This window comes from Camellia sinensis, chromosome 4 (assembly GCF_055761805.1).
Source record: "Camellia sinensis isolate YWXY chromosome 4, ASM5576180v1, whole genome shotgun sequence".
Taxonomy (NCBI): domain Eukaryota; kingdom Viridiplantae; phylum Streptophyta; class Magnoliopsida; order Ericales; family Theaceae; genus Camellia; species Camellia sinensis.
Window position 1 is genome coordinate 219,909,178 of NC_138964.1, and position 15,775 is coordinate 219,924,952.

A 15,775-nucleotide genomic window follows, 5' to 3' on the forward strand; every position below is an offset into this window, starting at 1 on the left:
TATTTGTCTCACTTATGTCTCCATATATGTTTTAGTCTTTCAAAGTGAGTAATGAATGATTGATTTTGAGTAGTGTTAGGTACACAAAATTAGAACAAGAATGTATATAGAAAATACATTATTTGAAATTCATTGTAAGTCGAGTGGGTTATATTTGAAATAAATCTCAGCCATACAATATATTTTCTGTACAAATTATATATCTTAATTGTGTGTACTTAGTATTATTAATTGATTTTTGCTCAATAAAGAAATTAATCAACATAGTTATCATCTAAAATTGTACTAGAACCAGTAGAAAAATCACTATACATTATACTTCATCTCAAAACAAAATGGGTGCATATTTCGTTATACCTTTCATTTAAAATTATTAAAAAGTACTTACAATCCTTTGGGAAGCAAGTTTATGCTAAAATAGTTATATAGGACAAAATTAATTATTTTAATTAAATAGGATAAAATATCACATCCAATTCATAATCATTTTATTTTATTTTTTCTAACAAAAGTTTTAAAAATCAAAAAGTCTATCACAAACGAGATTTTTTAGTCTCAGGCTAAAATAGTCAAAAAGCTAAAAAGCCAAAAAATCAATCCACATCCCACATGAACTCTTAATCCCAAAAAAAAAAAAAAAAAAATTAAGGTTGCGTTTGGTAGAGTTTTAGAATTATGATTTGATAATAGAATTGTATTTTGAGTTTGTGAGTTTTAGAATTATGATTTGAGTGTGTAAAATTTATTTGGTTATGAGTTTTAAAAAAAGTTTTGAATTAAGTTTAAATTGAATGATGTGACATATGATATTTGATTTAAAAATTTACAACTCATAACCAAACACACAATCTAAAATTCTATTCAAAGCTCATAAAAAAAAATTTAAAAAAAATCTGAAAATATTTTTTACTTAAAATATAAAAATAATAGGTGAAAAAAAAAACACTGTTCTAGTCAACCAGCCGAACGTCCGGGGGACATTCGGGAGGATAACCGGGTAGACATGTTTTCAAAAGTGGATGTGGAATCAATTTGTGAAATTACTAACCAAACACAACACTCAAAGGACAATGTGGAATTACGATTCAAGATTGCGTTTGATAGAGTTTTGTAAATATAATTTGAGAGTATAAGTTGTATTTTGAGTTTGTGAGTTGTGGAATTATGATTTGAGTGTAGAAAATTTGTTTAATTATGGTTTTTTAATAGAGTGTTGAATTGAGTGTGTAATTGAGTTTTGAAAGTTTGATTTGACATATGAAGTAAGAAAATTTGTTTGGTTATGAGTTTTGGAAAGAGTTTTCAAAACTTAATTCAAATTATTATAACTCATAACAAAACACACTACTTTCACACTATTAAAAATTCTGATCCACATTCATAACCAAACTCTTTTTAAAATTCAATTAAAAAAATTTATTATTAACAGAAAATAACATTAATCAATTTTTTAATTGAAAATACCACAAAGGAAATAATTTTTTTCAAAATAAATATTCAAAAAATTTAAATCATAAGTATTTAAATAATTTAAATAATCTAAAAAATTTAATTAGTAAAAAATTAAAATAAATATTCAAAAAATTTAAATAATTTAAAATGTTAATATTTTAAATTTAAAAACAACTCTACACTCAAATCGTTATCAAACACGTAAAACAAAACTCAATTAAGAAATTATTTTTAAAACTCATAACCAAACACATAACTCAAAACTCCATACTACTTTCACAATTCTACACTCAAATCGTAACCAAATACATAATAAAAAAAATTTAAATATATAAAAATATTTTTATAAAATAGAGTTTGAATTTATTTTTATAAAATATTTAAAAATTTTAAAAATTAAAATCGTAATATTTAAAAATATTCAAAAATTAAAAAATTAAAAAAATCATAACATATTTAAATATTAAAATATTCAAAATCTTAACAAAACTAAAATATTTTTCAAATATTTAAAATTTAAATATTTTAAAAAATTAAAATATTGATTTGAATTGGATTTTGAAAAGAGTTTTGAATTATGTGTTTGATTATGAGTTTTGAAAAGTAATGATTATGTTTTGAATTGAGTTTTGAGAAATGGGTATAGAATTATGATTTAAAAGCTCAAAACAAACAACACACTCAAATCAATAGGTGAAACTATAATTTGAGAGGCTTACTAAACGGAGTCAAAAATTTTTATTTTTTATTCCACTCCCCTTTCACAAACCAATTTAATCATTTTTAGGTAAATTAAGGATTAGTCCTATGTAATGAACATAATAATCTACAAGTCTTGCGCATTTTTTTAATGAATCAATAAGTCCTAAAATATATTTTTTTAGAAATATTGATAAGTGAAGGAAAATATTTATAAATAAATAAGTTTGGTTAATAGGATCTGCTTATAAATCTCCTTAAATTTTCTTCTAAATTAAAGAAAAAGGATAATTATTCATGATCAGTCAAATGGTAATAGCTATCAAATCTTTAAAAATAATAGTAAATAAATAAATAAAACAAGATGGAGGAGGAGGAGGAGGAGGAGGAGGAGGTAATAGCTATAATGGGCCATATATTGGCTACGAAGCCTTTAGATTTGGATCTTTATTAATTGGGTAATTCTGTTGATGGGCCAATCGCTATTTCTATTATTATTGTTTCAATATTGGGCTATTCTTTAATGGGCCGGCCATAAGATGAGGTCACAGTCCACAAAAAAATGAAAATTCCAAGCATTCATTAATACGACGTCATTTTGATACCCGACTCTGACATCTTCACCTGGAAGTCGTTTTGTCAGAATCTGATAATTTCGTAAGAGTAATGTTAAAATTTTTATTAATAATCCAGGGTGGTGTGGCAACATGGTAAGGACCTGTTTAAGCCCTTAGGTCTTGGGTTACAGTTAGTTAAGATTCTTGGGCGTAGCACAGGTAGTCTTTTTACTCGGGACAAGTTTTCAGGTTATAATCTCTTACTCGGAATGGAAGATTTTTTTGTAACCAAAAAAAAAAAAAAAATTATTAATATTTTTACCAAATATTTTATATAAATTTGAGATTTATATAAAGATTTACATGATGTAGGTTTTGTGAATAATATTAGAGATCTCAAAATTTATTAAAATTTTTATTAAATATTTCACATAGGCATGTACATCTTGTGCGAGTCTCATATTCATATAAAATATTTATATTTAGTTAAAAAATTTAAAAAAAAAACAAAAAATATATATAAAATTAAATAAAATATAAATATATTTTTTTCATATTTTACGTAACTTTTTATTTTTCTTCTCAAATTTTCTGATAATTTTTTTTTTTTTTTTTATATCTCCAACATTTTTCAAGTCCCACACCTGCAACATTCGAGTCCGTAACATTTTCCATCTAAAGCTTCAAATCAAAACCCTATAAATCCCCAAAGATAAAAATCACCCCAACATTCTTCCCCTGCCGCCCCCCCTCCCTCTCTGTCTCTCTCTCTCTCGAATTGTATGCATATATATATATATATATATAACTGAATTGGGAGCTCGATGAATACGTCGCAGTTCATGGACAAACAGATCATGGATCTATCAAATTCACAGAACAACAGCGATTTCATCGATCTTGAAAACCACGTCGGCAGCGGGAAGAAGGAAGAGATCGTGCCCAGCTATGATTTTCAGCCGATTCGTCCAATCGTAGCTTCGCAACAGTCGAATATCGATTTGAGTAATGTTGGGGGAACTAGGGTTTGGAACTCTGCTGACTCAAAGTCCAATACTACTGCTGCTGGTGTTGATGTTGGTGTTGGTATCAGAGTAAGACCTCTCTTTTTGTCGATTTTTGGTTTTACTTATTTATTTATTTATTTTTGTTTATATATATATATATATATAAATTATGCTGTGAATGATCCAAATTATGATGAAAAATTGTATGTGCTATTTGAAAAACTCGTATTTAGTTGAATTTGTATGCTTCTGCGAAGAATTATGCTAGGCATTTTTTGAGGATACATTACATAGAGTTTTGGGGCTTATTTGTTTGTTGCCAATTTTTTTGTGTTGAGGGATTATTGGCATTACGGAGAGAATTCATGGAGTTTTGAGAAGAAAAAAAAATGGGGACTGTTGAATCTCTAGGCAGTCAATGTGAAGCCATTTAGGACAGCCTGAGGGTATTTGTTTTGATATTCACGTGGTTTTTTTTTTTTTTTTTTTTTTGCAAAATTTATTATGTGATTGGTCTTTGAGATTGTACTTAAATTTTTAAGCTAATTTTAATAGATTGGGGTTTGTGAGGGGACGATTAGAAATTTCAGTAGAACATTGTAGATATTGGAGAAACCTTCAATTTGTAGTTTCAAAACTTGTTTTAGACATGAAGTTGGGTTTATTTTCCTTGTTATTGGGGGTCATGGGGAATAAGCAAATTCCATAGTTGCTGAATATTCTTTACTGCATAAAACCTTGCCTTCTTTAGGGAGGGGAATGTTGACAGTAGAGAAAGGGTGTATGTCATTTTGAGGGGGGAGGGTTTTCTTAGGAGGTTGCGAATTTGTTCAATATCAATGTTATATGTTTCATGACTTTCTGCACTTGCTTGCATTACTGTGCAGTTTAGTTTCATTCAATACGAGAATGATTGAGGCAATGTTGGCTTTTATTGAATAGTTCTCAAATGGATATTAACTTAATATCTCCCACATGTGTAGTGCGATTTCTGCTTGGATTCCAATAGGACAAAAATAGCTATTCACTTGTCTAACAGAAGGTCCTAGTGGTTTTCTAAAGGCTGTTTTGAATTTTTTCTCTCTTTTCCCCTACATTCAGGCTTTTAATGTTCATAATTAATTCCATAGGACTTGTTTTCATCATGATGAATTTTGCTAGATGGCCTTTTAATTTAAGCATTCATAGTGTCACAGTACTCGGCATATCTTTATGTTTGGAAGTCTTTATAATTGGTCAGGTAAGTTCTCAATGATGCTTACATTTGTTGCACCTTCTACTAGTTAGAGGCTAGTGCTTGCTTCATTTTCTTCAGTTGTTAGCATCTGTAATCATTACTAAATGTGGACTGAGCACAACTTGCTCTTCCTGGAATGAAGAGATCATGCGTTGTCTTCTCTATGCAATTAGAATAGAGGAGATTGAATCCATGCAAGCTCAGGATTAATTTAATTTTGGGATTGATGTAAAAACTTTTAGATGTTACAGAAGTGGTATCCACATGTTGATTTCCTAACCACATTTTGCCCCTATGTTAAACTACATTATGCTTTGTGGATGTCTTCTAGTTGTACCACTGTCATGTTGCTTGTAAGGAGAATTGTGATATACTACTGTCTTTGTTTTTGTGCATTCTCTTGCTAACATGTGGTATGGTGCTTCTGTGTTCTATACAGAATTACAGTTCTCTTGAATCCATTGAGCCTGCAACAGTCATTTCAGAGAAGGATCATAATGTTAATAATGCAGCTTTAGTGTCCGAGATTGATCGAACCATGAAGAAACATGCTGATAATCTACTGCATGTATTGGAAGGTGTTAGTGCACGGATATCTCAGCTGGAGAGCAGGACTCGCCACCTTGAGAGTTCAATGGATGATTTGAAAATATCTGTTGGGAACAATCATGAAGGTACCGATGGTTATCTGAGGCAAATGGAAAATATTCTTAGAGAGGTACTTTTCCCTCTATCTTGATTCTTGTTTGAATTATTGTTTAAATTATTCTGCTGGGTTCTGTGCTAGGGAAAACTAATACAGGAACTGGATCTAATTTAACTTTAGCTGTGGCTTACTATTTCTAACGATGCATCTGTTAAATTATTACACGTAGTGAAAATGAAGCAAAATTACCTGCTTCGATAATTTCATTTACTGAATGACAAGTAGACAATGTTTGAAAAATTACGATGCCCTTGACATACTTGTTAGCTTGAGATATGATGCAATACCACAGTGCTTCATAGCATACCAACATTCCAATCATGTGGTATATTCACAATCTCATTGGAAGGTTTTCTTTTCTTTTCTTTTTTGTGTTTTGTTGGGAGCAATAGCCAATCAATCTTTGCCATATGCTTTGCTTTATTGTGCGTATTGTTCTATGCTTTTACTGTTTTGTTGATCAGTCTGTTATGTCTGGTGTTAATCAACAAGTCGTGCAGGTACAAGCTGGTGTGCAGGTTATAAAGGATAAGCAAGATATAGTGGAGGGTCAGCTGCAAGTGTCGAAAGTAGAGCAGCAATCAGAAACCCAAAGCGCTGTGCAATCAGATTCTTTGCAGCTGGCAGCATCCGTAGCTCAGCAGTCTCGCCAACAGCTTCATCCTCCTGCTATTATACAACCACAACCCAATGCTCCTCCAACTGCTTCACAACAGAATCTACCTGCTTCGGTTCAGCTTCCAAACCAATTCCCTCCTAACCAGATTCCTTACATGCCTCAGAGAGAGACTTACTTTGCTCCAGTTGGCCAAACCCAAGAACACACAAATCAGCAATATCAGCTACCTCCTCCTCAGCAGCTGCAACCCCCGCTTCCAGCACCGCCACAGCAACAATATCAGCCACCTCCTCACCCACCACAGTACTCTCAGCCACCCCCACCACCTCAGCTCCACCCATCTCTCCCGGCAGTTAATCCTTCCCAACCTCAACAACCTTCATTAGGGCACCACCCCGAAGAAGTACCTTACCCTCCCCCTCTGAACTACCCACCAAGCCTGCGCCAACCTCCTCATCCACCCAGTGGAAATCCTTATGGGGCTCCATCCCACATGTATGAACCACCATCTAGTAGACCAAATTCAGGATTTTCTACTGCATACGGCCCCACATCTGGGACCAATGAACCATCGTATCCTTACAATGGGCCCCCTCCTCAGTATGGTGGTGGCGGACCACCTTCTTTGGGTAGTAGTGGTTCCATGAAACAACAACAACAACTGTCTTCTGCTGCAGCCCAGGGCGGCGGGGGTGGACCCAATTACCCTCAGCTCCCCACGGCTCGTATATTACCTCATGCACTGCCAACTGCTTCTGGGGTTGGTGGTGGGTCCGGTTCTTCTGGGTCTGGTAACAGGGTTCCTATCGATGATGTGGTTGACAAGGTAACGGGTATGGGATTCACAAGAGACCAAGTGAGAGCCACTGTTCGGAAGTTGACAGAGAATGGACAGGCAGTTGATTTGAATGTAGTGTTGGACAAGTTGATGAATGATGGCGGAGAAGGCCAGCCCCAGAGAAGTTGGTTTGGTCGGTAATGGTTTTTTCTGATCTGGATTGTGTATAGAAAGTATTTGGCTCTAGTTGTTTTGGTTTTACTTTCGCCAACAGAGATCGTTTGTTTGGAGATTTGGGGTATATTCCCTTGAATTGCTTTGTTTATTTTATTTTGTTTTATTTTTCGAATTATGTTCGTATTGGAACCCTGTTGTTTTGCCTGTATAATTGTGAGCTGTGACTATTTGTTCGAGGCTTCTGTACACTTGGAATAATTGAAGGCATATATATATATATATATCTAGTCTTTTTGTGTTGCTGTCTTGCGATAATTCTTGTAAAAGTGACATATCAGAAACTCCTTTCAGATGGACTGAAACACATTGTGTTGTCTTGTTTCTGATGAACTGCTCGCCATTCATGCTCCGAGTGGGCACGCAGACGAATGCAAACACTTGAGGGAAAGGGGCAAACAATTGGTGGAGAAGCGTCTACAATTCTACCAGTGGAGGACCTTCCTTGCTGTGACTCGGTTTGATTTGGTTTGCTCCAATGCAAATAGAGATGTAATGCAGTTGAAGATTGTTCAGCAATCAGTGACTTAAACTAAAGCAAGCTCTTTGAATCTGAAGAAGCAAGCAATTAAAAGTATAAGTATGATATAAAATTAAATGGAAAATTAGTTTAAGGTCCTTCTCTCATTTTTGGTAATGGAAGAGATCTACAATATTTTTTTATAATGTTTAAGGTCCCTTCTCATATATTACAGAGAAATTTAATTCTCTCAAATCAAATTCATTTCTCTCTCTCTACCTTCTCTCTCTCTCTCTCTCTCTCAATCCAACCTCACTTCACTCTCTTCAATGGCCACCACCGTCGTCGTTGCCCCCGCCTCTCACCGGCCACTTTTACTTCATCAAAGACGTCTTCCTCTCTTCCGATGGCCAGTTCGCTCTCTTCGGCGGCTGGGACTCCGAGCTCCGCCTCTGGGATCTCTCCATCGACATCATTGCTCACCGCTTCGTCAGCCACTCTAAAGACATTTAACAGAAGAAGAAATAGCCACAAAGAGGCATAGATATGGCTCAGCTCGAACTCGAACGGCTCAGATTGCAAGAGAAGTGAAAGGAGATGAACCATCCCAATCCACTTCAATCTCTCAATCTTTACAACCACTACCTTTTTCCCACTTCATTCCCTAATCCCATCTCGGCCGCTACTGTAAATGGGTTGGGTGGTCTCAACCAGCCTTTGTTGCTTCGGAGTTTTGGAAATTGTGGGTCTTTCTCTAGAGAGAAGGGAAATTTCTCTGGGTTTTTGTGAATTTTTGTGAATTTCTCTGGGTTTGAAGGGAATATTTCTCTAGGTTGGAAGGGAATTTTCTCTGCATTTTTGTGAATTTCTCTAGGTTGAAGTGAGTCTAGAGAAAGATTTTCTCCGTAAAGTCGAATTTTCTCTGAATCAAATTGAGAGACCTTAGACATTAGTAAAAATATTGGGGCCTTTTCCCAAAATAAGCCAAAATAGTAACCGATTTCCCAAACTAAGCCTAGTTTGGACGGAATTCTCAAAATAAGTTGAAACGTTATTCCAAAACATGTTTTCACAATATTTTTGGCCCCGGTGTGGAAAATTTATAAAATCATAAAAGCGTGGTTGCAAAGTATGGTTTTAATTAAGAAAGCATGGTTAGAAATCACGCTTTTAAGAAAATTTGTGTTTAGAAATCACGTTTTTAAATAAAACTGTTTTGTAAAGAAAGTGTGGTTATAAATCACGCTTTTAATGAAAAATTGGTTTTTAAAGAAAGCGTGGTTCGTAACCACGCTTTGAACCAACACCAACCCACAATTGTTGATTATTATTATTATTATTCAATCCACATTCTATAATTCGCTCAGTCATCTTGTAAATCTCTATATATAAATTATTCATATAAAATATCGTATTGATAAACAATCTTAGCTACCAAATTTTATTATTTTAATATTTAAAAATAAATTATGTAATTTTCAAATTATGTTTCGCATCCATTATTTTTAAAAAAATGATAAAATTATATGTACGATTATCAGATCAATTTGATATTTACATAAATAATTTATACATAAAATTTTTAAAAAAGAAACAGCATGAATTGTCTAAAGAGTAGCGATTAAGAGTTCTAAAACTAAAGTTCCGATTTAAGCTGTAATGATGTGGCATAAAAAAAATAAAAAGAAAATCGCAAACAAGCAAGCATAAACATCATATCAAAGATTATTAGATTAAGATTTTACTATTGAATCAATGATCACCGCTTATGACTTTAAAAATATAAAAGTAAAAAAAAAATGAAAAAATGTAAATTAAATATTTGCTTTATTTACCTGATAGTTTTTAAATTGTTATTTAAATATAAATTTTTAAATTAAATTTTATTTTGTTATATAATTCAAATATAATTTAAAAAAGATCGATGATGGACAAAAATAAAAACAACAAATAAAAAATTAAAAATTAAAAAAGAAGAAGAAAATAATGGCCTCGAGACACGCACCCTCCCCAGAGAACATTTTGCGCAGTTTCGGAGAGATTTTGTCGGGGCTTTTCCTAAACTAAGCCCCTATACTAATTTATTTCCCAAACTAAGCCTACTTTTGCGGAATTTTCGAAACTAAATGTTTGTTGTTCCCTTAAATATTTGTTGCCAAGAAATATTTAAATAAAACTTCACACAGCATATACAAAGTATCTAATTTGCTAATTACTACTGTGAATAGGAAGACAAAATAAAGGTATGACTATAACACTTATAACACTTTAGAACGACATAGGTAGTTCAAACATAAGTATCTCACAAAAATAATTTGTGGAAACATTCAACATAACACAGTACATAAAATAAAGCGACGAATACAATACTTAACAGTTACATAGACAAATATTAGGCAAACCTTTCACAAACTCACTGTCGAAAGAGTTATTTTAACACACACAACACATAATTATGGATAACCTAATATAATTTAGTAGACAGATAGATGCCTAATCTTCGCTCAAATCGGCAATCTCAGAGTCCAAACAATTAGAGAGCTCAGGGTCAGAGAGAAGTGCAGGATCGTCCTTGATAGCCTTGATAACCGCAGCATTTGGTGTTGTTCCATTCTTCTTGGCATCCGACTTAAGTATAGATAGTTTCATATCGCGGGCTGACCTACGGCGCATTTGAGAAATCTCACGTCGAAGTCTTTCACATAGTCGATCAACATTATCTGGATCTTCCTTTTGGATCTCAATTGAACATGCTATCAACACATTCAGTCGATTTTCCCGACATAATCTTTCCATTTGCACTCGCTCTATAAATAGTGTGAGCCACTTCAAAAGTCTAGCTTCTGCTAAACCATGTCCAATTTGATTATCAGATGGATCCTTCACGAAACCACATGGATCTCGATAGTACTTGGGCATGATAAAATGTTGCTTCCCAAACCTATCATGATAAGCACAAGAGGCATCTAACAAAGAAAATGGTGTTTCATCTTCAGCATCGCCACTTCCCATTCTCGTTCCTCTTCCTCGGCATGAACTCTCAACTCTTTCAAAGTTCCTACCCCCTGCGAACCCCCTTCCCGTTCCTCTTCCTTGTCGTGAACTCTCACTTCTGCGATTCCTACCCCCTGCCGTGAATTTATACTCCATTTGATTTTTTCTCAATAGATGAACGATAGTTTCCTAAGGCAAACTGAGTGGAAAGGTTGTGTGCTTACCATCACTCCGTCAGTCCTTTATATAGTTGTTTGTCAACACTATTGCCATGTGGTCGTATTAATGTGACTTAGATGAGTTCTGAAATGTGAGGAAAAAACAAAGCATCTAAGTCACACTATACAAAGTCACATGCATCACTGCATGTGAGGAAAAAAGTCACAGAGTATATAATTTACAAAGTCAGAAAGTCACATGCATCACTGCATCACTGTACAAAGTCACATGCATCACATGCATCACTGCATCTGAGGAAAAAAGTCGCATGCATCATTACATCGCTGCACAAAGTCACATAGCATCTGAAGAAAAAACAAAGAATATAATTTATTATGTCTGTTAAAGTCACTGCATCACTGAGAAATGTTAGACGTATCACTGCGCCGACTTTGACGAGACTACTCACTATATGAAAAAAAATTAAGAGGTTGTACCATAGCTATTGTGCTCATGTGAATTTCTGCAATTCATAATGGGATGAGGGGGTGTCAGAACAAAACAACAAAACAATTAGACCATTTGTGTTTAAAAAGCCACCCTATGCAGCTTCAAATAGATTCATAAACCTTGAAGATAAAATATTATAGAATTATAATGTATTGAAGATTAATTTGTAGTAGAGTTAGAATGAATGGGTTTTTCGATGTATAGAACTTGAAAGTGTTACAAATAAAAGTTAGCCTAGTATGCAGACAAGAACAACATCGACTTAAATCAACACATAGTTAACTTGAAATTAAATTGGTTAAATTTCTCCAATTAAATTAAATTAAATATGTAAGGTGAAAAGTGAAATTAAATATATTGTCACGGCAAAATAAATTGAATTATATTTGTAAGCGGAAAAGTGAAATTAAATTTTTAAGCGGATTTGAACTTTACTTAAAACCTTCTGACATGCACTGAGTAGTCAATAAAAGTCGAAGTGACAACTCCTACAAAGTTGATGCATAGTTGTTCAAGTCATAAAAGTTGACGTGGCAACTCTGATGCATAGTTGTTTTCAATAATTTCAAACATACAGCTACGATGTGAACTTCCTAAAGTATCAATACTTCATTGTCGGCATGTGAGTTTAGAGTTTATAAGACATGAATACTTGCGTCCATCTTTATTTTGAATTTGTATATGTTACAACAATTGCGTATATGTGGTATAAATATTACATCATACAACAATAAAAGTTTTATAGCTATATCGAGCAATATCATTATGAGATATACGGTGATTGATCTATATTCAGCAATGGGTCACCATTGGGTTGCAGATGGAGATGAATTTCAATGCCCATTAAATCCAAATTTGCGTTACTCACATGCCGCCGTCAATACCATGAGAGCTGAGTGGGAATTTCGCATAACTTGAGCAAACGTTCTCGTTGAGCTATGTCGTGAAGTTAATATTAGATTTCCTCGCCGGTTAGCCATGCTTATGCCAACTGACACTCCCCTGTTGTTACAAAGGGCATTGCATTGTATCCGCGACGAAGTTAATCGCATGACCCAACGTTTGCAAAGGTTCGAGCTAATGAAGACCGCAAATGAGCGTGCTGAAGATGGGTTAATGGATGATGCGCACCAGTACTTCACTTAGAGCATGGATGCTATGTATGAATCAGATATTGAGATGTCAGATGATGATGATAATGAATGAAATTGTTTGGATGAATGACCAAACCATTTATCTTGTAATGGATTTATAATGCTTATCCACGACTTATCAATGAAGAAAGAAATTTTAATAGTTTTTGAATAGTTCTTGTAATTCTACAAATAATAAATACCTTTGTTTTCTCTCCGTTATTATTATTTTGAAGAATGCTAATTGAACTAGGCTTTCATGATTTTATGCATTATTGAAGTGGAATATAATGATGATACTTAATGAACTTGGTTGCATGTATGACCAAACGTTTTCATTCATTGTAATGGCTTCACAATGCTTATACATGAGTTATCAATAGGAAGAGAAATTCGTAACGAATCTTGACATGTGTACTTATAAATGTAGTGATTTCATAAACTTCAAGTTCATATAACAAATAGTTGAAATACATCTGTAAGCTACATGAACAACAACATTGTCTTACACTCCAATAACGAAGATACGACACGACACAACATACAAACATATATGAAAGATAAAGGTGTTTGATTTCTCATTCCTCATCTGATATGTAATAGTCAGAGAGATATTTTTCATTGTTTAAAACATTATTTCGCTCAATCACTGTCAATTCTCTGTTGTTTGCTTCTGCCATTTCAGTGGGTAGTTGAAGCATGAAATATCGACATATTCGCATCAACATTCTGTTGTTCCCCTTCTTAATTCTGGTAACTGTTTTTTCATAGTCACTTACATTTCGTCTAGCCATGGTCAATGAACGACGATAAGGTACCAGTGCCCCAAAGTTACGTAGATTATTAAACAATCATTCTTGCTCCGTTACCCTGAACGCCCATTCTGCTCAAATACCAGCATTATAATCCTTGGGACTCGAGTACTTTTCACTCTTATAGTCATAAGTAAATAGAGGTAGTAGCCACACTTTCGGATTTCTTTGACAGCGTGAACTTGCTGCACCTCTTGAAGACATTGTTCATAAAATAAAAAAAAAAACTAATAATAATAGTAATTGTAGATATATTACTATTGTTATGACTTGAACAAACATCATAGTGAGGGTAGCGCTATTTATAGACATGCAAAAGAGATGACATGGTGACAATAATTGAGATGTTAGGGCACTGTGGAAGAAGTGATACTTATGATATTATTTTATCTTATTCATTTCATGCAATTTTGAGTACCCGTGACTTTGTGTACCTGTGATGCAGTTATGGACGTGGTTATCAGATAAAATAATAATTGTGGGTCGTCTTTTTCACAATGCAATCATTTCATATTTAAGCAGTGAGTTGTCAAATTAATCAGTAATGCAGTGAGTTGTCACATCGCCACAGTAAACTGTTTTCTGATGCTTGCTTTTTTAATACAGTAAGTAGTCACTTCGAACTGACGATTTTAGTACAAATTGGTGTTTGCAAAAAATTATAAATTAAATCATAAAATGAAACAAAGGCTTTAATTTTCTTTGTTTTAAAGCAATATTGTTCATAAACAACTATGAAACAGAGTGCAAATAAATACACAACCTTCTAATTCCCTTCGACCTACAAAACTATCGTTGATTTTTTCACCAAACAATGTTCAAAACAAAACCAAAAAATAAAATGGCCACCTGATATGTAAAGAAGATTGGCACTGCAGCCTATATTTTATCTTATTTTCACTTTACGAAACTTCACAGTCATCCGCTTTTCTCATTTTTGCATTTTCTACTTCTTTTTGTATTTGGTAAATTACACTTACCTCCCTAGAGATTTTTAACAAATACAGAAATCTCTCATGTAATTTTAATAATTACAGAAGTCTGCCCTACTTTAACTGACAATATCAAGATTCTCTCATTTTTGTATTGTTGTCCACCCAACTAACCGAAGCTGCTAATGTCATCCAAAATAAATACTGAAATGCTCATAATACCCTCAAGTGTCTTGAAATGCCAATGAGCTAAGTTATATGAGATAAAATCGAAATTATTTTCTCAGTCGCAGACAGCACTGTGAAACACACCCACAGTGAAGTACCTAGATATAGAACATGTACCTTAGTCAAAAACTTATGTTGCTTGGGGTTTTTTGGATACTGGGGAGAGTAAAGTTGAAATACAATCTCAAACCGGGCATGAGAATGAGTCACCCACAGTCAAGTAAGAAGATGTAGAGCATGTACCTCAGTCAAAAACTTCTGCTCCTTGGGGTTCTTCGAATACTGAGGAGAGTAAAGTTGAAATACAATCTCAAACCAGGCATGAGAATGAGTCACCCACTAATATCTGGAGTTGTAATAAAAATAGCGAGTCCAATGGTGGCAACGAGTGGGCTGTTGACAAAAATCAGATTTTGGGGAACGACACAACATCAAAGGCAAATGGCTTAGGGTCCAGTAAAGGGAGTTAGGGTTCTTCGAGTGAAGAGGGCCACAGTAAAATTGAATTACAGTCGCAGACAGGATGGCAGAAAGATTCACTAGACGATTCCTGGAAGAAGTCAAGTAAGAACGATAACCACAGTGATGATGGGAATGAAGGAATGTGGGGTTGGCAAATTACAGAATTTGGGTACTGGAGAAACTATTTATTATTAAAGACGGAATATAGAATTTGGGTGCTGGAGAAATTATTTATTGTTAAAGATGGAATACTAGCTTCATTCAAAATTACAGAGAAACTCAATTCTGTTTCACAAAAAAAAAAAATTTCTTCTTCATGATTGAACTTCCATTAATTAAGAACCTGTTCATAGCACCAAATGAACCTGTTTTGCAAGCTTGTAACCCAGTTGACATGTGGGTAGAAGAGATAATTGGGGGTCAGGGCCTACGGTATCCAAAGCAAGTGGTTGGTCCAATTAGAGAGCTCACACAATCAAGTAAGAAGATGTAGAGCATGTACCTCAATCAAAAACTTCTGCTGTTTGGGGTTCTTCAAATACTGAGGGGAGTAAAGTTGAAATACAATCTCAAACCAGGCATGAGAATAAGTCACCCACTAATATCTAGAGTTGTAATAAAAATAGCGAGTCCAATGGTGGCAACGAGTGGGCTGTTGACAAAAATCAGATTTTGGGGAATGACACAACGCCAAAGGCAAATGGCTGAGGGTCCAATAGAGGGAGTTGGGGTTCTTCGAGTGAAGAGGGCCACAGTGATGATGGAAATGAAGGAATGTGGGGTTGGCAAATTACAG

At 34.1% G+C, this 15,775-nt stretch overlaps 1 protein-coding gene across 1 annotated transcript; it reads left to right on the forward strand.

Annotated features, from left to right (window-relative positions):
- The first annotated feature begins 3,306 nt into the window (after positions 1-3,306).
- Positions 3,307-7,539, forward strand: LOC114316281 (basic salivary proline-rich-like protein (DUF1421)). The gene is made up of 3 exons (XM_028262940.2): positions 3,307-3,802; positions 5,392-5,670; positions 6,159-7,539. Exons 1-3 carry the CDS (start codon positions 3,533-3,535, stop codon positions 7,254-7,256), a joined length of 1,647 nt encoding a protein of 548 aa, XP_028118741.1. The 5' UTR covers positions 3,307-3,532; the 3' UTR covers positions 7,257-7,539.
- Positions 7,540-15,775: the final 8,236 nt, after the last annotated feature.